This window comes from Dendrobates tinctorius, unplaced genomic scaffold, assembly GCF_039654945.1.
Source record: "Dendrobates tinctorius isolate UK_male_01 unplaced genomic scaffold, ASM3965494v1 ptg000243l, whole genome shotgun sequence".
NCBI lineage: Eukaryota > Metazoa > Chordata > Amphibia > Anura > Dendrobatidae > Dendrobates > Dendrobates tinctorius.
Window position 1 is genome coordinate 278096 of NW_027361910.1, and position 20346 is coordinate 298441.

The 20346-nt window shown below is 46.0% G+C and overlaps 1 protein-coding gene across 4 annotated transcripts in view; it reads right to left on the bottom strand.

Annotated features, from left to right (window-relative positions):
• The window catches only part of EP400 (E1A binding protein p400), a 346882-nt gene that overhangs the window by 98164 nt on the left and 228372 nt on the right, over positions 1-20346 (bottom strand). For all 4 annotated transcript variants that reach the window (XM_073557025.1, XM_073557023.1, XM_073557026.1 and 1 more), the window contains 7 exons: positions 14910-14954; positions 8351-8504; positions 7936-8177; positions 5847-6020; positions 5475-5522; positions 5204-5331; positions 4947-5003 (listed from right to left, as the gene is read on the bottom strand). In XM_073557025.1, the coding sequence (XP_073413126.1) occupies positions 4947-5003; positions 5204-5331; positions 5475-5522; positions 5847-6020; positions 7936-8177; positions 8351-8504; positions 14910-14954 (848 nt within the window). The remainder of the gene's footprint in view (positions 1-4946; positions 5004-5203; positions 5332-5474; positions 5523-5846; positions 6021-7935; positions 8178-8350; positions 8505-14909; positions 14955-20346) is intronic.

The window sequence follows — 20346 nt, forward strand, 5'->3', positions numbered from 1 at the left end:
TGCCAGCCTTCTTGGCTGGGGAGCTGTGTTTCGCAATCAGATGGTTCAGGGTCGGTCGTTGTCTCAAGAGACAACTCTACTGATCAACGTCCTCGAGATACGGGCGATTTATATCTTTCTCTCATTCACTGGGTAAGGCTTCTCAGGGGTCTGCCGGTCCGGATTCAGACAGACAATGCCACAGCGGTGGCATATGTCAACCACCAAGGGGGGACACGGAGCCCTTGGCTCTAGCGGAAGTGTCCAAAATTCTCCACTGGGCAGAGGTATCTGTCCCAGCGATATCCGCAGTGCACATTCCTGGTGTGGACAACTGGGCCGCCGATTTTCTCAGCCGCGAGGGTCTCGTGGCGGGAGAGTGGTCCTTGCATCCGGACGTCTTTCATCAGCTTTGCAGTCATTGGGGAACTCCAGATGTGGACCTGGTAGCGTCTCGACTAAACAGGAAGGTCTCACAGTTCGTATCCAGGGCCCGAGATCCTCTCGCAGTGGGCGTCGATGCTCTGACCATTCCCTGGTCGCAGTTCAAGCTCTCCTATCTGTTCCCTCCCCTTCCTCTTCTCCCCAAGCTGTTGAAGAAGGTCAAGGCGGAAGGGGTACCAGTCATCCTCATCGCTCCGGATTGGCCCAGAAGAGCTTGGTTCGCGGACATCAACCTTCTCGCGGACGCCCCCTGGAAGCTTCCAGACAGAGCAGATCTGCTGTCTCAAGGTCCAATCTGCCACCCCAATTTTCTGCCGCTCAATTTAACGGCGTGGCTGTTGAAACCGCGGTTCTGAAGCGCTCAGGTTTTTCAGATCGGGTTATTCACACCATGATTCGGGCTAGAAAACCATCGTCTTCCAGAATTTATTATCGGACGTGGAAGGCCTATTTTACTTGGTGCGAGGACAATGACGTTTCGCCTATGTCCTTTTCTCTCCCTTCTATCCTGGCGTTCCTCCAGGCAGGCCTAGATGTGGGCCTTGCCCTCAGCTCTTTGAAGGGTCAAGTTTCGGCACTTTCCATTCTTTTTCAGAAGACGTTGGCCTCCCGTCCGCAGGTCAAAACCTTTCTTCAGGGAGTGGCTCATACCGCACCTCCGTACCGCGCTCCTGTGGATCCATGGGATCTCAATCTGGTTCTGGAGGCTCTTCAACGGTCTCCCTTTGAACCTCTCAGGGAAGTCTCCCTGTCCCTTCTCTCTTGGAAAGGAGCCTTTCTGGTGGCCATCACCTCCATCCGGCGCGTGTCGGAATTGGCAGCCCTGTCTTGTCGCCCCCCTTTCTTGATGCTCCATCAGGACAAGGTGGTCCTGCGGCCTCCGCCTTCCTTCCTAAAGTGGTGTCCACTTTCCACCTAAATGAGGACATTTTTCTCCCGTCCTTTTGTCCGGGTCCAATCCACCCTCTGGAGCGCTCCTTGAACAAGCTAGACCTGGTCAGGGCAGTGAAGGTTTACCTGGCTAGGACGTCTCCCTTGCGGAAGACAGGCTCTCTTTTCGTCATTCCAGATGGTGCGCGGAAAGGTCATCCGGCCTCTAAGGCTACCATTGCTCGCTGGATCAGATCGGCAATTTTGGAGGCCTACCGGGTCAAGCATCAAGTGCCCCCTCCTGGAATTAGAGCTCACTCTACCCGGGCAGTGGGTGCCTCCAGGGCGGTGCACCACAGAGCTTCTGCACAGCAGCTCTGCAAAGCGGCGACCTGGTCTTCTATCCACACGTTTGCCAAATTTTACAAGGTCCACACCTACGCTTCGGCGGTCGCCAGCCTAGGCAGAAGGATCCTGCAGGCGGCGGTGGTGAGTCCTCAGACCTAATGGAAGTTTGCTTTTCCCTCCCCAGGGACTGCTTTGGGACGTCCCATGGTTTCTGTGTCCCCCCAATGAAGCGATAGAGAAAACAGGATTTTTGGGTTGCTTACTGTAAAATCTGTTTCTCGGAGCCTTCATTGGGGGACACAGCACCCTCCCATATTCTGCAACTCCTGTTCTTATGTTGTTTGTTGATTACAGCTGAGTTGTCTGTTCTGTTTTCATTCTGTTTTGTTACTTCTCCTACTGCTTTCTCACTAACTGAAGAAATTAGTGCCGGTCGGTGGGGTGTATACTGCGGAGGAGGAGCTAACCTTTTTCTATACATAGTGTCAGCCTCCTAGTGGCAACAGCATACACCCCATGGTTTCTGTGTCCCCCAGTGAAGGCTCAGAGAAACAGATTTTACGGTAAGCAACCCAAAAATCCTGTTTTTTGAACACATCACCCTTTTAACCCTGTAAAAATCTTAGACTTTTCTTTTGTTTTTGACATATTCCCAAAATCCTTTTTATTGCTTTTGGTCTCCCTTGCAAGTCTCACTTCAATAGTAGCTTTACGCTTACCCTGCATTCCCTGCAAACAGCATTATATTCTTCTTTAGACATGCTCCCCTTTATCCATTTAATATACATTTCTTTTTTTCCTTTTCACAAAGTGTTTGTGTTCATCCATCCTGTTCTTTTTAAATTCTTCCAATTCTGCCTTTTAGCAAAATCTCCCATCCTTCTAGGACATTTCTATCCTTTAGAAGAACATCCAGCCATAGGAGCTTTTGTACCCTCTTTCTGAGTTTATTAAAATTTGCCTTTCTAAAGTCCAACACTAAAGACTTAAGCTTCGCTGGTCTTCCTTCTCTTGTAATCAAAAATTCGAGGATAGCATGATTGCTGCCTCCTAAATTCCCAGTCACATTTACTTTCTCAACTATTTCCTCCCTGTTGGTAAGAATTAGGTACAAGATTACAGATACTCTTGTTCTATTTTCTACCTTTTGAAAGATAAAGTTGCTAGCGAGAAAATAATTTTTTGGACTCATTACAGTTTCACAACAAATATCTTGATAGTTAAAAATCGCCCATGATCACTATGTCGTACTTTTTTGAGAACAGAGACATCTAATGTAAAAAGAGTTCATCCATATCTTCAGTCTGTTCTGGTGGTCTATAGTAAACACCTACAATAGTGTCCTTTCTGTTCTTCTCTACATGTATTCTTATCCAAACAGTTTTTGCAGAGATACCATTCTCTAAAGCTTGGATCTCTGTAGATATATACGTTTTCCTAACATACAATGCAACATTTCCTCCCCTCTTATTAATCCTGCTTCTAAGGCCAGGTTCACATAGCGTTATAGCAGTCCGTTTAACGGTTGCGTTACAAGGCGGCATTAACGCGATCTGTGTTTATTTTTATGCTGTAATATCTATTGTCTGTCCAAGTCCCCTCTATAATGTAAAGTGCTGTGGAATATGTTGGCGCTACAGAAATAAAATTATTATTATTGGTGGCCAGTGTGATCTCCCCTGCGATCTCCTGCCTCTGACTCCAGCGTCCTTCTCTGCTGAAATCCTGGGTTGATCTGCCTGGTATGTGACTCATCTGTGATCACAGCAGGGGCACCTCCCTCATCCCTGTCCCCCCCCATCCCTGTGCCAGTACCCCCTCCTCCCCATTGAATTTTTAGCACACTTTTTTGCGCTTTTTTCCGTGTGCGCGGCATCCTACGCAGAGAATTCGTGCTCTTCCTGTGTCCGCAGCGCTCTGATCAGTATCGCTGCTGATCAGAAACTGCACCACAAGACTTTGTCTTTTTTTTTAGTTAGTTAGCGTGGCGGATGTCACAGTGTAAGCGACGTCTTTTTTTTTTTAGAAAAAAATAATAGCCGTTAGTACAGCGTAGTATTAGAAGTAGCAATGTAACGTAGCCGGCATCATGGTGTTAATGATGACCGATTGTTTTTTTGCTTTTTTTTGTTTTTAGAAAAAAAAAAAATAAAATAAAAAAATAATATATATATATATTAGTAGTTAGTACCGCGTAGATTTAGAGGTAGCGCAGCCGGCATCACAGTGTTAGCGACGACGGATCTTTTAGGGAAAAATAAATTTACAGAGGAGTTTCATAGGTTGGGAAGTAGCGTCATTTTTTTTTTGCATAAAAAGAAAACTGCTATCGCCGGGTAATTTCTAGTGCATTAGGGGAGCATACATCATATTGTTGGTGATGTTCGTTTTTCTTTTGTAAAAAAAGAATTAGTTGAGTAAAGTTTTAACGAGTGCATTAGGGGAGCGTACGTCACATTGTTGGTGACGTCCGATAGGGAGGGCATTAGTGTAGTGAACGTCTATTTTTTTTTATACAAACTTATTTTTTTACATTTCATTTTTTTCTACATTTTATCTCTACTTTTTCATTTTTTTTTTTTTATAATAAATAGTACCCTATACACAAGCCCCACACATTGCACGTGTAAAAGCACCACTTATACACACATCCCCGGGGTTTGGAAAATAAAAATGGCCTATTCGTCAACAAGACGCTATTCACCAAAGGAGGCATACGCCTTTCCTTGCCTCCGACACGGATTCAGGCAGTGAAGGTTCCACACTCCTCTATTCCTCCTCCACATCTAGTGAGGAAGGACCCCCAAGCAAGGCATCCTAGCATCCAGGCAACTCCTGCAGCAATCAATCCCATATGGATTGCACCCCCCAAAAATTATCACTCTGTTTTTCATCGGCAGCTCAGGAATTTAGTTTGACATCACTGGCCTCACTGAAATTGACTTCTTCAAATTATTTTTCAGTGAGGAACTAATAAATGTTATGGTGGCCCAGACAAACTTGTATGCCCATCAATTTTTCACTCAAAATCCCACGTCCTCATTCGCCAGATTTACCCCTGTAAATGCAGCAGAGATGATGACATTTTGGGGAATTGTGCTGCATATGGGCATAATTCGAAAACCAAAGCTTCGGCAATACTGGAGTACTGATATTCTCTACAGTACACAAATTCTCTAAGTCACACAAAACAAACCCTGCTACAAAAGGTTATCTATTTGACTACAGTTGCCATACATAACATGAGGAAAATAGCTGCGGGTGGGTGCAGATAATTTTGATTAACAATTGGTCTAATTATTTACCTCTCTGCTAGTACTGATGCATGCTTGGGATTTTTCTGAAATGGATTCATGCCCAATCTAAAACAGACAACCACAATCAAAGAAAACACATTTTCATTAAAAGAAAGAGGTAAAATATAATGTTTAAGGCAAAAATCATTTAATGGTAGACCATTAAGAAAAGTATACGGAGTGCTGTGCTGCAGGGAAAACACACAGTGCACAAATCTGAATATCATTAAAATGTGTCTAGTGTATTTTTAAACTGCAGTACTCACAGAGGTTTGATGGGTGGACTTCGCTTTCCAGCATTTAACTTCATCAGATCAAAACGTGTCGTATATAACTGGATGTGTGATAATCCCTCATCTTGTGAGTAAATTTGGCTGGTCCTTAAAGGTTTATTCTTTTAAATGAAAGTAGAAAATGTACAAAATATTTAAGCCCATGCTGCACTAGAAGTAGTACACTTCATGACATGAGAATGGTTTCCCAATGCTACACGGTTGGAAAAATATCCTTCTCTTTAAAAACTTTACTCAGACATACCTTAAATATGTTTTCTGACTTCTTCTTTGGACTAGCTTCATACAGTAGCTGAAAATAGGGAGGTAACTTGACTGTAATTTACATTTTCAGATCTAAATATAACTAGTGTTAATAAACAAAATTAAATAAACATGCATTACAAAATATATGAAACAAAAATGTTGTAGTAAGACTGCAAACAATGGGCAGCATCGGAAATATTAAGCACAATGAAACCAATTATCCATACTCTTGTGAAAAAGAACTAAAATGTAGGATAGTTATTCATATTAGAATGGGAGAAGTATGCCATATAATTGCTGAAAATCACCCATGTCATTAGTGCTCCACGTGTATCAGCGAGTGTATTGGTTAATTCTGTAGTGTACTTACCTTGCCTTCCTCTCGTGGAATTATAACATTCTCATAACGGGTGCGGCACTGTTTGGATGAGCGGTAGATACGACTGCAAGAATTCACTACATCACTAACTAGATCCCAATTGGGTGTATGCGCTGGTGACACAATTGAGAGATTCAAAGGGAGCTCCAAGAGTTGTTTTACTGCCTGCAGGAAAAGTACATACTTTATATAGGAAGATAAGTGTGGATGATATATAAACAATAAGCATTAACACACCCAGCGCCTCCACTGATCAGCAGTTTAAATCATTATCATCTGGTGTCCAAATAATAGCGGATTTGTGAGGATGCCAGGATTAGGACCCCCACAGATCTCATATTTATGACCTACTCCATGGTCATCAAAATGTTATAAGATGAGTGCTTTTTGTTTCAGCAACTGTTTCCAAGTGCCAGGTGCCCTAGCGATCATAACTTCTGACATGTTACATTTTAAATAGTACATGTCAAAGTAATAGTGCTTTACTTATGTCATTGGTATCTCAAAGATAAAAAATACACATTTTCTATGGCGACTTTATACCAAAGCTTTTCCCACTTGTATCCAGCCCTCAGATTATTATGGAATAGATCAGACCTGGGCAAAGTGCTGTTCATGGGCCACATCCGGACCTTTGGCTGTTCAGACTGTGACAGCCACAAAGCTGAAAACAGTGGTCCATGGCTGTACCTCACGGCCACCCTCCCTTGTGCGGTGTCCCGATTTCACCATTATCTGCATCCTCAGAACCTGGGTAGCCGTTATACTGTGTGAGGGGTTGTGTGTGGGAAGCTGTGAAGACCCTCATACAAAGTTTGGGGGGCTGTGAAGACTGCCATACAGTGAGTGTGGGAGGGAGGACAGTCACTGTGTGTTTGTTTGCGTGTGACTGAGGGTGTTTGGTGTGAGGACCGTCACACCGTGTGGGTGGGGGGCTGTGAGGACCATCATAATGTTAGTGGGGGGTTGTGAGGACATCATATCATCTATAGTTGCTGTGATGATCATCATACCATGTATAGGGTGCTGTGGCGACCAGTATTCCTTGTGTGACGAGCTGAGGACCATCACACCATGCGTGGTGTACTGTCAGGATCATTATACAATGTAAAGGGGCTGTAAGAATAGTCATACTGTGTGTGGGGGTGCTGTGAGGATCATCATTCTGTCTGTGGGAGTCTATGCAGGCCACTGTACTGTGTGGATGGCTGTGGCTATCATTCTGTGTGTGAGGGAAGGCTAAGGGTGGGCCCGTGCTAGATCATACTATGAGGGGGGAGGGGATCTGTGGGGACATCATACTTTTTGGGGGGCTATGCGGACATCATACCAAGTTGTGTGGCGGCAGATGTTGATGCACAAGGGCTAAATATCAGGAGCATAGGACTTATTAACTGTATGAAAAGCAGTAAATTACTTGGTTTTGATTAACCACTACTCATAAGAATACATGTTACAGTAAGTCCTATCATAACACGTATTAGCAGTAGCAGTGAGTCAATATACTTAATTCTGCTCAATAAAGTGATACAAATAATATTAATAGGGGTGGTAGCTACTACTCACAGGTAATCTATCATTTACTTAATTGTCTGCTCTTCTTAATATTGTTTATACTTCTCTATACACAACTGACTTATTGTGCTGGAGCTTTTACGCCTTCATTTTATAGGTACTGTTTACCGATTGCACTCATAAGGAGTAATTTGGCCACATACTATTTCTGTGCTCATCAATCAATACACTGCCACATTGTTTCTTCATACAGTTTTGAGTTGCGGTTCCACATTTCTGCCCTCTCTGTGTCATCACCCTACCATTTATATTTCTATGCATATATTTAATGTTTTTTTTTACATGTTTCAATAAAACTTCACCTTTTATTGATTAATATTGGCTCATGGGTGTTTTTTTCCTCTATATGCTCTAAAAAATATTAATGTACAATAATAACATTCAGCAGAATTAATTTCAACCTATGTGTTCGGCCTTCCAAAACAGTCACGGCCTCATGTGGCCCTTCAGAAAAATTGATTGTCCTCCCCTAATATAGATAATACTGTGAAACACATAGTCCCACCTGCAGTAAAGCCCAGTCCTCACTTATCAACCACTCTGGATTGTCAGGTCCAGTTTCCATGACTGGTTTTATTAAAGTTGGCAGAGGTTTTGCAAATTGTGTTTGCTGCTTTAGGAGAATATTCTTCTTCTGCTCCTTGCCTTCTTTGCGCACTTTAAGTGGGTTTGGAGCAGCTCTATCAAATAAAGAACGTGGGGGAACAACTGCTTCTCCATGTCGCATTTTCTTCTTTCTACCAGCAGCTTTTTTTCAATATGGGATAAAAAAAAAAAGAAAAGATAGTGATAATGAAGGACACAGACCAAAACCATAATACAAAATTATTTTTATATAAAAGGCAACCATACTATATGAATTTAAAGCACGTACTGTATATGACCAAAACATGGGTCCACTGACATTCATTAAAACTCACCAGCTGGATCTGTTTTGTGTCTTTTACGCTCCTTTCTCACAAAGACCGGGGGCAGCTTGGATTCTGGGATAGGGTTGGCATCATACATCAAACACATAACAGAATCAATGTAAATGTCATGCTCATCTTGAGGTGGAGTAGGTGGTGTCCAGATCTATGTGAAATCAATAGCCAGGACAATTAAGAAATGTTATTCATTTACAATACAGCTAAATGAAAACCATTTAATGAATTTGCCCGTTTCAGCAAATAAACATTACTTATTGCATAATACATTTTTCAAGATATTTGCTAGCAGCCATTGAAAGGCGTCCTTCATCCCACTATTAGAACAGATTATTATACAATGAAATAAAAAATCATCTGACAAGTTCACAGCTTGGATTTCCATACATTAGCGGTGGCTCAAGTGACCATGTCAGATCTGATTTTCATTACCATAGGTAAAAAAAAGGAGATTTTTGTGTACTCACCGTAAAATCTCTTTCTCTTAGCCTTTAATTGGGGGACACAGAACCGTGGGTGTTATGCTGCTGTCCACTAGGAGGCGACACTATGCATAATCTGAAAAAGATTAACTTTGGCTCCTCCTCTGCAGTATACACCCCTGGACGGCGTCAGCCTTCTCCAGTTTTGTGCAAAAGCATTAGGAGGAATATACCAGAAACATAACCATGCCTGTAAGAAGGCTACCATAAATGAGCTCAAACAATATGAGAACCCAGCTCAAACAATATGAGAACCCAAACGTAACAACGGCCCGCAAGGGCAACAGGGTGGGAGCTGTGTCCCCCAATTAAAGGCTAAGAGAAAGAGATTTTACGGTGAGTACACAAAAATCTCCTTTACTCTGTCGCCTTATTGGGGGACACAGAACCGTGGGACGTCCCAAAGCAGTCCCTGGGTGGGAAGCATTGGACGAATATTGTACTGACAGTTCCCTAAATTTGGGGTACTGCCGCCTGCAGGACCCGTCTACCCAGGCTCGCATACCCTGAGGACTGGGTATGCACTCTGTAGTGTTTTGTAAATGTGTGCAGGCTAGTCCAAGTGGCTGTCTTACACACTTGATGTGCCGAGGCTTGATGCTGAATGGCCCAAGAGACCCCTACCGCCCGCGTAGAGTGAGCCGTGATACCGGCCGGAAGAGCAGAATTGTTAAGGCGGTAAGCTTCTTGAATGGTGGACTTGATCCACCTAGCAAGGGTGGCGTTGAAAGCCGGTAGGCCCTTGCGAACGCCTTCTGGAAGAAGGAAAAGTGAATTAGACTTCCGGAAGGGAGCAGTCCTAGACACGTAAATACGCAATGCCCTGACAAAGTCTAGCGTATGCAGAGCCTTCTCCACTCTATGAACGGGAACCGGGCAAAGAGATGGTAATGAGATTTTCTCATTGAGGTGGAAGGTGGACACAACCTTCGGAAGGAAGGATGGCACTGTACGGAGAACCACCTTGTCCTGATGAAAAACCAGGAAGGGTTGTCTGCAGGAAAGAGCTGAAAGTTCGGACACCCTGCGCAGCGAGGTGATTGCCACCAGGAAAAACCACTTCCTGTGATAGAAAGCGGAGTGAGACCTCCTTTAGGGATTCAAAAGGAGGTGACTGTAGTGCTGTCAAGACCAGGTTGAGGTCCCACGTCTCCGACGGATGTTTGTAGGGGGGAACCAATCGAGAAACCCCTTGGAGAAAAGTCTTCACTTGCGGATTGTTAGCAAAATACCTCTGAAAGAGCACTGAAAGCGCTGACACCTGGCTCTTAAGCGAGTCCAGGGATAGCCCGGCGTCCAGGCCTGACTGAAGGAAACCGAGGACCTTTGGAAGAGAATAGGGGAGTGGGATGTGCCCACGAAATTCGCACCATGTGAAGAAAGCCTTCCAGGTACGATAGTAAGTTTTGGCTGAAGTTGGCTTTCGAGCCCTGATCATGGTTTTAACAACGTCCGATGAAAAAACCTGCTTGGGTCAAAAACCAGGTCTCAATGGCCACGCCGTCAGATTGAGAGCCCCTGATTTCTGGTGGAAGAACAGGCCTTGTGACAGAAGTTCGGGACGTGTGGGGAGACGCCAGGGAGCGTCTGCTGTGAGTTGCACTACGTCGGCGTACCATGTACGCCTGGGCCAGTCTGGAGTGAATAGGATGGTGGGGAACACCCTCTTGTTTGATCTTCCTCAGGACTCTGGAAATCAGGGGAAGGGGTGGAAAAATGTACAGAAGCTGGAACTGGGTCCAGTCCTGAACCAGGGCATCTGCTCCGAGCGACTGCGGATCGCGCGTCCTGGCCATGAAATTGGGAACTTTGGCATTGAGATGGGATGCCATCAGAACCACGTCCGGGGTCCCCCAACAATGGCAGATCTGATGGAAAACTTCGGGATGGAGAGACCACTCCCCCGAGTCCATTCCTTGACGGCTGAGATAGTCGGCTTCCCAGTTGTCCACACCCGGAATGTGGACCGCAGAGAGTACCGACCTCGCATCCTCCGCCCAGTGTAGGATACGTGTTACTTCGTTCATCGCCTGGATGCTGCGGGTGCCGCCTTGATGGTTCACGTATGCCACTGCCGTGGCATTGTCCGACTGCACTCTGATATGAGAGTCTGCTAGCAAGTGATGGAAGGCTTTCAATGCCAGGAAGATGGCCTGAATTTCCAAGATGTTGATGGGCATGGTCACTTCCATTGGTGACCACTTGCCTTGCGCTCTGTGATGTAGGTGTACCGCGCTCCAACCTGTAAGGCTTGCGCCGGTGGCCAAAACCTTTCAGTGACCGGAGAGAAAAGGATTTTCCCATTGCAAGCGAGTTTGGCTGGAGCCACCAGTGCCGGAACCTCCTGGTTTTCGCTGATAACCGGAACTCTCTCTTGAGGGAGAACAGATTCCTGTCCCAGGACTTGAGGATGGGGTCTGAGGTGAATCTGGGCAAATGGTACCGCCTCCATTGCCGCTGCCATCCTGCCCAGTCCGCTCATGGCATACCGGAGAGATCGGGGGAAACCGCGGAGGAGAGTGTGAACTCCCAAACGGAGGGCCAGTGCCTTGTCCCTGGGGAGGATCACCAGACCCCTGGAGATGTCAAATAGCATCCCCAGGAAGGTCAGAGACTGACTTGGGGTAGTCAAGGACTTCTGTAAATTGACTAACCATCCCAGGCGACTCAGAGTGTCGATCGTGATTGAGACTTTGACCTCGCAGTCCTTGAAGGTGGGGGCCTTGATGAGGAGGTCATCCAGGTATGGAACGACTACTATGCCTCTGGAGTGCAGAACGTCCATGGTAGCTGCCATGTCCTTTGTAAATGTTCTGGGAGCCGTGGCGAGACCAAACGGGAGGGCCACAAACTGGTAATGGTCTTGGTTGATTGCGAGTTTGAGAAATCTCTGATGGGCGAAGCAATCGGTATATGCAGGTATGCGTCCTGTATGTCTATGGAGGCGAGATATTCTCCTTCCTCCATGGACGCAACGATTGACCGGAGGGATTCCATGCGAAGGTGACGAACTCGAACATACTTATTCAGTTGCTTGAGGTCTAGTATGGGTCGGACGCTGCCTCCCTTTTTGGGCACCACGAACAGGTTGGAGTAGAACCCTCGTAAGCGCTCGTCTGCTGGAACCGGTATTATGACTCCTGCTTGCAGGAGGGATGAAACCGCTTGATGGAAGGCTCGAGCTTTGAGTGGAGGTTTTGGAGGAACAGAGAAAAAACCTGTGCGGTGGGCTGGTAGTAAACTCGATTTTGTATCCTGAAGACACTATTTCCTTGACCCACCTGTCTTCTGTAATAGGCAGCCAGACCTGCTGAAAGAGTAGCAGTCGTCCGCCTACAAGTGGGGTGTTTTCCGGAGGGGATGAGTAATGATGAATGAAAAGTCTGAGCTTTCCCTCCCTTGGATTTTGCCTGGCTTTCCTTTGACTGCCAGTTTCTGTCCGGCCTCTGTGCCGCCCGTGTGTTGTCCCTGAGAGGGGAACTGTTATGACTAGCCTGAAGAATTCCGAAAGGAACGGAAACGAGATTGATTACGTCTTTTAAACGTGCGTTTTGGTTTCAGCTGAGGGAGGGAAGTACTTTTAGCCCCGGTAGCATTGGATATCATTGTATCCAGCTTTCCACCGAAAGGACGGCCCCTGAAGTACGGGAGATTTGTTAGGGACTTTTTTAAGGCTGCATCCGCCTTCCATTGTCTTAGCCAGAGAATATGCCGGGTTGTGATGGCATTTGATGCTATTTCCGCTACCCCTCTTGCAGAATCCAACGCTGCATGGACCATGTAATCTGTCACTACTGCAATTTGCACCGCCTGGTCCGCCAGCTGAGGATTTGAAGCTTGGAGGCCCTGTTGTAATAGATCAGCCCAGGCCATAATGGCCTTGGCTGCCCAAACTGAAGCAAATGCAGGAGCTAAAGAGGCACCTGCCGCCTCGAAGATTGAACGAGCCATGCGTTCTACCTGTCTGTCTGCTGCGTCCTTGAGGGTTGAGCTGTCAGGCAGCGAGAGAAGCGTTTGTGCTGTCAGCCTAGAGACTGGAGGATCCACTTTAGGCGGATCTGTCCAATCCTTAGTGTTCTTCTGTGGGAAGGGGTACTTTGCTTTCAAGTATTTGCGATTGGCGTTTTCTCAGGCTGCGAAAAATGCTTAGAAAGTATTTTTTTTTTTTTTTTTTAAATTCCGGGTGATCAAGAAAGACCTCAGATGGTTTCTGAACACTTTCAAAGGAAATCTTGTGTTCTGGTACTTCAGGGGTTGGATCAGAAAAGTCTAGCACCCGAAGGATGGAAGAGATTATATCCTCAACTAGCGCAGCATTGTTAGGGGGACAAGGGAGCAGAGCGTTCCTTGTTTCGTTATCTGAGTTGGAGTCACATATGCCCTCTGAGTCTTGTGTGGTCTGGGATCGTTGTGGAGATCCACATTGTCTCTCTGTATCAGGGGACGGTCTCGGTGACCTGTAGCCACTGTCTCTCCCTGGAGGGGGACGACCTAGTGCTATGTGAGGACGCAGATGAACGCGACCTGTGGGTCCGCTTACGTCTCGAACTGTCGTAAGCGGCCTGTTCCTGATACCGGACGTCCCTTTGCTGGGTAACGTTCATAGTCGAGACATGACCCTGCAGAGCCTGCAGTAGTGAGGAGGTCAGGTTATCAATAGACTTTGTTATAGACTGCGACATCTGAGTCGCCCATTCTGGCGCAGTAGCGGCCGCAGAAGCGTTGCTGTTCTTTGGGTACAGTCCCAGCAGTGCGGGTACGTGCTGCCGCTGGGGAGAGTGGCCTTGCAGGCTGTGCAGACTGCGCAAAAGCAGTCTTGCCTGGTCCTTTTTTGAGCCCGACATAGTAACTATTCGCAGAGGCCCTACAGGTGTATCTACGCAGAGGAAAGGAGGGGTAGGGGAGCGTTATAGGTTACAGGAACTCACAGCTGAGTACAAAGGACCCAGCTGTGATCTTACCCCACCGGTGCTCCCCCTAGGTCCAGCGCTGGTAAATCCTCTTGTGTCCCCCAGAGACTGCTGTGCTGCCTTCAGTTTCTTCAGGTGCAGCAAGATGGCCACCGGATTCTGAGGTGGAGGGGGAAGGGGGCGGAGAGCTGAAAAGGGCGCGCGGAGCTATGTAAAAGCGCGCCCTTCCTGTCTCGATCCGCCCCTTCTATGACACTGTAGTGTCATTTTTCGTCATCCGGGGGCGGGCCGGGGGGCGGGAATAAGGCGGCGACTTCGGCTAGGCCGAATCCGCGGCCTAAATTTGAGGCGCTATGCAGCTGGTGCTGCTGCAGAGACAGGGGTGCCGGGAGCCCTGTCTCTGACAAGTGCCATGCCTGTCTGCACCTCCCCCGGTCCAAACAGGAGCCCGCAGCTGGGCTGGGGTCCCTGGACATGTAAGTGGCCGAATGGTGCCTGGTACAGGCCCTACCTGCGGTGTCTCGACCTAATGCCCCCAGAGGGGGATTAGGGAGGGTGCTGCTGTCACCGTCAGGGGGCTTCGTCCTACCCTCGACCTCAACCCAGAGCCCAAGGAAACTGGGGAAGGAGGGGGGGGGTTCTCGACTTCGAACCAGTACCCGAGGGACTGGGGAAGGAGCGACATGGGGAAGAGCCATCTCGACCTCAACCGGGTACCCCTTAATAGGGGATCGAGGAGGGAGCCATGCCTGGGGTCTCACTGGAGACCCGCTTTTCTTCATCTGTAATCCGTTGAAAAAATTAAGGAAAAAAACGGAAGAGAGAAAAAAATCTTAGGTGTGCCTCCTTGCGACACTAAGCAAAAACTGGAGAAGGCTGACGCCGTCCAGGGGGTGTATACTGCAGAGGAGGAGCCAAAGTTAATCTTTTTCAGATTATGCATAATGTCGCCTCCTAGTGGACAGCAGCATAACACCCACGGTTCTGTGTCCCCCAATAAGGCGACAGAGTAAAATTCCCAATTCAATGGTGCACACAAACCTTGTTTGAAATCAATTTGCAAAGCATATCAGAAAGTGGAATAAAAAATTAATACAATCATATTGTTTTAACAAAGAAGTTCTTGAAGATCAGGGTAGTATGAAAAAACAAAATCCTCACCGGCATCATCTCCGTCTCACCATCTGGTCCATCATAAATGAAGTCCTATTAAAAATAAATATATAATTTAAAGCAGTTACATGGATGAAGATTTTATGTTATATAATGATTATTAGTAATTTGTATGCAGCTTCCATAAAAATTTACAGTATACAAAAACATAACTCCCTTTGATTATGGATTAGTCACCCACAGCAGCACTACATGGTATCTGCTGCATACTATATGTAAAGGGATTCTGTCAACAGGCTTTTGCTATGTAATCTGAGAGCAGCATGATGTAGAGGCAGAGACCCTAAATCCAGCAATATATCACTTACTGGGCTGTGTTTTGCTGTTTTAATAAAATCAGTGTTTTATCATCAGGACACTGCTGTATTTTAGTCCTCTGACTCATATAACCACGCCCCCACCACTGATTAGTAGTGATGAGCAAGTATACTCGTTCTGGTTTTTCCGAGCATGCTCGGGTGTCCTCCGAGTATTTTGGCGTGCTTGGAGATTTAGATTTCGTCGTCTTATCTGCATGATTTGCAACTGCTAGACAGGCTGAATACATGTGTCTATGTGACAGCTCTCCAGCGATCAGCCTAACGATGTCCCAGCGATCCCATCCATGTCGGATTGTTGGTGGGATCGCTGGGACATCGTTATGTGTAACGGGGCCTTAACTCTCCCAGGCATCGGTCGAATTAAAGAGAGAGTGAGAGGACCTTCAAATGATTATTTACAAACAGCATTAAACACCAAACACTATATATTCTCTTTAAGCACTAAGTGACCTTATGACTCCGTGCCCATGTAGCGTTTTTTTTAAGCATTTTTGATGCGTTTTTCGGAGTCAAACTGCATCAAAAACGCTTAAAAGAGGCACCCCATTCATTTAAATGCATTTTGGCCTTTTTGTGCCAATGGATGCGTTTTTACCGCTAAGGAAACGCTTAGCGGTAAAAAAAACGCAGCATGCTCATTAATTTCCGCTTAGGTCCGCGTTTTTGGCAGCATGCTCATTAATTTCCGCTTAGGTCCGCGTTTTTGGCTATTTCCTATAGTCCAAAAGACGCGCGGAAAACAACGCATCAAAAACGCGCATTTTTTGCGCAAAAAAACGCGCGTTTTCTGGGCAGGAGAACCCGATTCCTGAGCGTTTAAAAAACACTACGTGGGCACATAGCCTACATCAGAAATGAAATAAAAAAAAAAAAAAAACAACCATTACTTGAGCGAGACCTATTGAACCTAGAAGTCATCTTCGGAAGATAGTCATTTTAAAGCCAGACCTGGCCTATCTTCCCGGATATGTGTGAAAGAAGGGCCTACTGACAGGGCCTGGATGTCGCTAAACCTGCAAACTGATGTTAAAGCTACCAGGAGGAGAGTTTTTAATCGAGAGAATCTTAACTGACACTGATTCTAAAGGTTCAAAGACCGAATCTGTCAGGGCAGTGAGGAATAGATTCAAACCCCAAGGAGGTAATCTTGGCTTAGGAATTGGTCCTGATTTAAAGTAAGCCTTGATGAAATGGAAAACCAAATTAATACTTGCCAGATCAAAATTATAAAGAGCTCCAAGAGCCGACAACAGTACATTGAGGGTGCTAATGGAAAGACCCTGCTCTAAACTCCTTTGCAGGAACTCTAAAAACTAGTACACCATCTACCAACATTACCCCCTAAAGTGGCCAGAAATTTCCTCCAGGTGCTACCATAAATTCTCATGCTGACTGCTTTCCTACTCTGGAGCAGGGTAGAAATCAAGCTAGGAGAAAACCACCTGTGTCTTTTAACAGCAACTGCTCAAATCCCATGCGGTTAAATGTAGATTGGCTATTTGAGGATGCCATACCGCCATCTAGTAGAGAAAATCTGGAACATCCAGCAGCAACCACAGTTCTGTGACTAACATCATTCTCAACTATGGCCCTTTTGACCAGAAGGGTGCTATCAGTAGGACTCTTGCCCTGTCTTCCCTGATCTTCCTCAGGACAGCTGGAAATAAAATCACTAGCGAAAAGGCATATGCTAGACTGTAACTCCATGCAATTGTTGAGGAGAGCCATAAAATCAAACACTTAATTAACCTCAAGACATAAAAGGTTGAGAGAAACGACCCATAATGTTTATTATTTCACCTTACATAAACTTGCTCGGATCAAAGTGTGACACTAAAGATGGCTGCCATTTCCCGTTTCACCACACACCATGCTCTGATATCCAACATGACACCCACCCTGATGACCTCATGGACCAACCCACCCTAATGACCTCATGGATCCGTCCACGATGATGCCCACCCTGATGACGTCATGGACCAACCCAGCCTGATGACTTCATGGATCCACCCATGGACTAGCTCATTGACCAACCCACTAACTAATGGAATACATCCAATCACCCCCATTTTAGAGCTATCCGAGCCCCCTTACAGGGGTTATATAAATCTGTGTTCGGATTAAATAAAGGTCTTGGAGCGGAGTCATAGATTGATCAAGGAGAGCTTACATCCAACTGTGTGTCTGGTGTAATTTATTTAGTGAATTTAGTGAATCCATTAGGTCAGGACTAGGCAACTAGTGAACGTTTCTTATTGTTCAACCTAACACAATCAGGAAGGCATCCACCAACTGAGGACTCTCCCTCAGGTTCAGGGAACATAATTTTCCACCTGTTTTCTTTGTTTGCAAATAAATATATGTATGGGAGGCCCCACATACTCACAATCTGAATGAAAATTGAACCAATGGATGTCCATTTTCCCTGCCTTAGCTGACTGCGGCTCAAAAAGTATGCCTTGCAGTTCTCTTTGCCTATTTATATATAGATAGCGCTGTCAATGAAAGATGATGGCTCTTTGCCATTTGAAATATCTGGCATGTTACTTCCATTAATTACTTGGACATTGTTCCTCCCTAATGATTTATAAAGGCCACTGATACCTGATTGTCTGAGAATTTTTACATGGTGAACCAGCAAGGGCAATATGAGCTTTCTTTTGAATGTTTTATTGCCAGCAACTACTTCTTGTTTGAGTAAACTGAGTTTTCTTCCACTGTCCAGACTCCCTGACCAGGAGAACCCCTAAATGAGCTCCCCATCCCTTGGGGCTTGCATCTGTGTTAATTATCCTTGAAATTTGGTTTACCCAAGGTACCCCCCCCCCAGCTAGATTTTCTATGTACAGCCACCAAAGGAGAGAATGGGTCATTAACGGGGATAATGTCATCTTCCCTTTCATGTATCCTTTGAAATTTATTTAGTTTCTTAGTAGGTTGCACTCTAACTCTATGGTATGAAACTGGTCCCATAACACTGCCGGGCTACACGACATCAGAGAACCCAGCTAGGCCATAGCCTTCCTGAGGAACATGGTGGGAACCTTTACCGTTTCTGATTCCTGGTTGCATATCCTTTTTATTATGCCACCTGAAAGACAATATTCCTGATTTTTGAAGTCAAGCACAAGACCTGCACTTTCAGGGGTTCTAGTCTGGATTTTTTTAGATTTAAGAGCCAACCTAAATTTTCTTAACTTAACATTGCAGTGATGAGCTTAATTGCCTATGATTAGGAAGTCAACTAAAGCCCCCGTCACACACAAGTTTTGTGACGCAACAGCGATCTCACCAGCGAGATCGCTGTGTGTGACAGGTATCAGCGACCGGCCCCCCTGCCGGGTATCGATGATCGTGCTGGAACGGCCTGGACATTTTTTTGATCGTTGGTCTCCCGCTGGCCAGCACGCATCGCTGCGTGTGGCAGGCAGGAGACCAGCGATCAGGAGCCTGGTAACCAAGGTAAACATCGGGTTTCTAAGCGCCGCGCGGCGCTTACAAACCCGATGTTTACCTTGGTTACCAGCTCCCTGCACCGCGCTGGTTTCTAACATACACAGCGGGTAACTAAGCGATGTGAGTGGCTTGTTACCCGCGTGTCGCTGTCCTGATCACTGCTGAGATCTGCCTGTTTGGCAGCTCACCAGCGATCATGTAGCGACACACCAGCGATTCTGATCGTTGTCGGGATCGCTGGTGCGTTGCTATGTGTGACGGGGCCCTTAGGGACAACCAACAAATCTTCCGCTATTATATTTGTAAAAATTCGAGGGGCCATTGCTATCAGAACGGAAGGGCTCAGGTAAGTGTCTGATTACTCTGCTTATGGCTAAGGCCACTCTGAAGAACTCCTGGTATTCCACGTGTATTGGCACGTGATAATGCGCATCCTTCAGATACAGGACCACCATAAAACAGTCCGAAAAAAGTACCTTTATAGTTGAGCTTATGAACTCCATCTCGAATGTTTGAACTTTCAGGAACCTGTCCTGGTCTTTCAATTTGATTATGGTGCTGAAAGCCTCATCTGGTATTATCAGAAAGAGAGGACAATAAACCCCACCCCCACTCTCCTGTATAGGTCAGATTTTTTACCAGATCCAGTACCTCCGATTCCAAAGCTAGCTGTTCCTTCGGGAAGTCCATGGGGAAGTCAGAATAAACTTCAGTGGAGGAACCATCTGAAACGCTAGCCTTGGGCCGGATCTCACTACGTTGGAAAAGCAGCTGATTGAGGAGATATTATCCCAGGCAGGGAAAACGAGGAAGAGCGTTCCACCTACCTAGGGTAGAGAGTTACTGGAAGGATTTCTGGCATGGGAGGGACCTCCAAATATAAAACTTCTACCTTTCTTCCTCCGGTCATCCTATCTATCCTATTCTCTGGTTAAACCTTATTTTCCAAAAGCATCTTCTATAAACTGGGATGGATAAATTAGGAAATTCTTTTTGCTGTCTCCAACTTTTTTCAAAAACGTCACCCAAGACTGGGCCAAACAGATATTCTCCATCAGACAGAGAAGAGCATAGCTTTGACTTGGCTTGACTAACCTACGGGAAGCATTTCAACCAGAGAGACCCATGGGCTGCATTAGAAAGTGATCTAGATGCCAGCCTTGCTGAATCCACTGAAGCATCTGAAAGAAATGTAAATGCCCCTTGCATTAACGGAATTGTGGCTAAAATATTGTCTCTAGCCACCTTATCCTTCAGCTGACCTTCCAGGAGATCTAACCAAACCATTAAAGACTTGCAGTATATGTCGCTAAGATCGCTGATTCCTCTGTTAATTCTGGCGCCACTTTTTCCACCGGAGCGACTACCGCTGACGTAGCACATGCTCCTGCTGGGGCTCCCACTGCTGCTATGCTGCTATATATGCTTCATTAGACTGGAAGGACTGTCGGGGCAAAGAACTCACTCTGCTGGTGGTCTAACCACATTTTAAATGTGGTACCAGCCAGGTACAGCTCGCTCCTCCGTTAGTGCCTCTTCTGGATTCACCCAGAAAGTGAAAAACAAAAACACCTTTAGGTAAAATGTCACTGGTGAACTCTGTATCCAGGTATGTCCTTGACCCGTGCATGCACAGCCTGGAACGCGCA